The sequence below is a fragment of the Temnothorax curvispinosus genome, unplaced genomic scaffold (assembly GCF_003070985.1).
Source record: "Temnothorax curvispinosus isolate PA1 unplaced genomic scaffold, ASM307098v1 QBEX01014458.1, whole genome shotgun sequence".
Lineage (NCBI taxonomy): Eukaryota > Metazoa > Arthropoda > Insecta > Hymenoptera > Formicidae > Temnothorax > Temnothorax curvispinosus.
Window position 1 is genome coordinate 1 of NW_020224238.1, and position 1,218 is coordinate 1,218.

General features: G+C 43.3%; 1 protein-coding gene across 1 annotated transcript; it reads left to right on the forward strand.

The window, feature by feature from the left end:
• Nucleotides 1-127: 127 nt before the first annotated feature.
• On the forward strand, nucleotides 128-1,167 carry LOC112464690 (organic cation transporter-like protein). The gene is made up of 3 exons (XM_025031830.1): nucleotides 128-406; nucleotides 507-610; nucleotides 921-1,167. Exons 1-3 carry the CDS (start codon nucleotides 332-334, stop codon nucleotides 1,165-1,167), a joined length of 426 nt encoding a protein of 141 aa, XP_024887598.1. The 5' UTR covers nucleotides 128-331.
• The last annotated feature ends 51 nt before the right edge of the window (nucleotides 1,168-1,218 follow it).

The following is a 1,218-nucleotide window of genomic DNA, read 5'->3' on the forward strand; positions in this document are numbered from 1 at the left end:
ACACACACACACACACACACACACACACACACACACACACACACACAAACTTTACTATTACATATAATAATTATTTATGTAATTTTATAATTAGAGCGTTGTAAAAGGATTTTATATTTCTCCGAGTTGAATTAAATAAGCGTGGTATTTAAATAAAGTTTAAAGTTCTTAAGTGGGCAGTATCGCAATATCTAGAAATTCATGTTGCTCTTAGAAATTCATACAGTTGTAAGCTCGTTTCACTGTTAGCCTCGTCCTCCAAACTTTCCGCTGAAATAGAAACACTGTTTCGCTATTAAGATGGTTCGTCGCCAACGGCAAGTTAGACAAAATGGTGCAGAAGCTGCAACGGATAGCGAAGATCAACAGAAAGAGCCCTGACACACGCATCTACGAAGTCTTTGTCGTAAGTAAGATTGATAACGAGACGCAAAAGCTGCTGTGAGACGTGTGAAACCGTGACGCAAACAGCGCATCACTCATTGTCCACCTTATCGTCTTTACAGAGAAACTTGACCGTGACCAATACCCAAACAGAAAGCGCGAACGTCTTCGATATTCTCAAGTCACCGCGTCTAGCGAAGAACACCATTCTGCTAATCTTGTTTTGGTGAGTGAGATGCAACTTTATATTTCCCGCTGTCGCTTTGTCGCGTCGTTTTTCCTTCCTTATTCGATATATTGCCTCTTCAGCTTGGCGGAACATTAGTTTTTTATGATCGCATTTCCATCTTGCGAGAGGATATATCTTGACTTAATTTCCTTTCTCGAAAATAGCTTCAGAATCTGATGACACATCTCAGATCTTATCTGCTGAACTAAATTTATACCGCGCTGTTGCTTTTAAAATCGGATATAACGTTATATTCCGCGTCGCGTACGGCAACGAAGTTACGGATGTATTTTCGGGTACTTTCTAGGTCCTTGACGATGATAGCTTTTGATGGCCACGTATACTCCCTCAAGCTGATCCAGAGCTCGGTGTTCGTGTCCTTCTCCCTCGCTTGCGCGACCGAGCTGCCGGCCGGGCTGTTGCTTACGTTGCTATTGGACCGCTGGGGTCGCCGATTCTGCGGATTTATCACTCTGGCCATGACTTGCCTCTTCAGCTTCGCCGAACTGCTGTTACAGTCGAGTGAGCACATATACACATGGGCTTTCAAATAATATATGTCTTTCGAATAAAATCAAGCGGTCCGCGACCGTGCCGCAATCCCT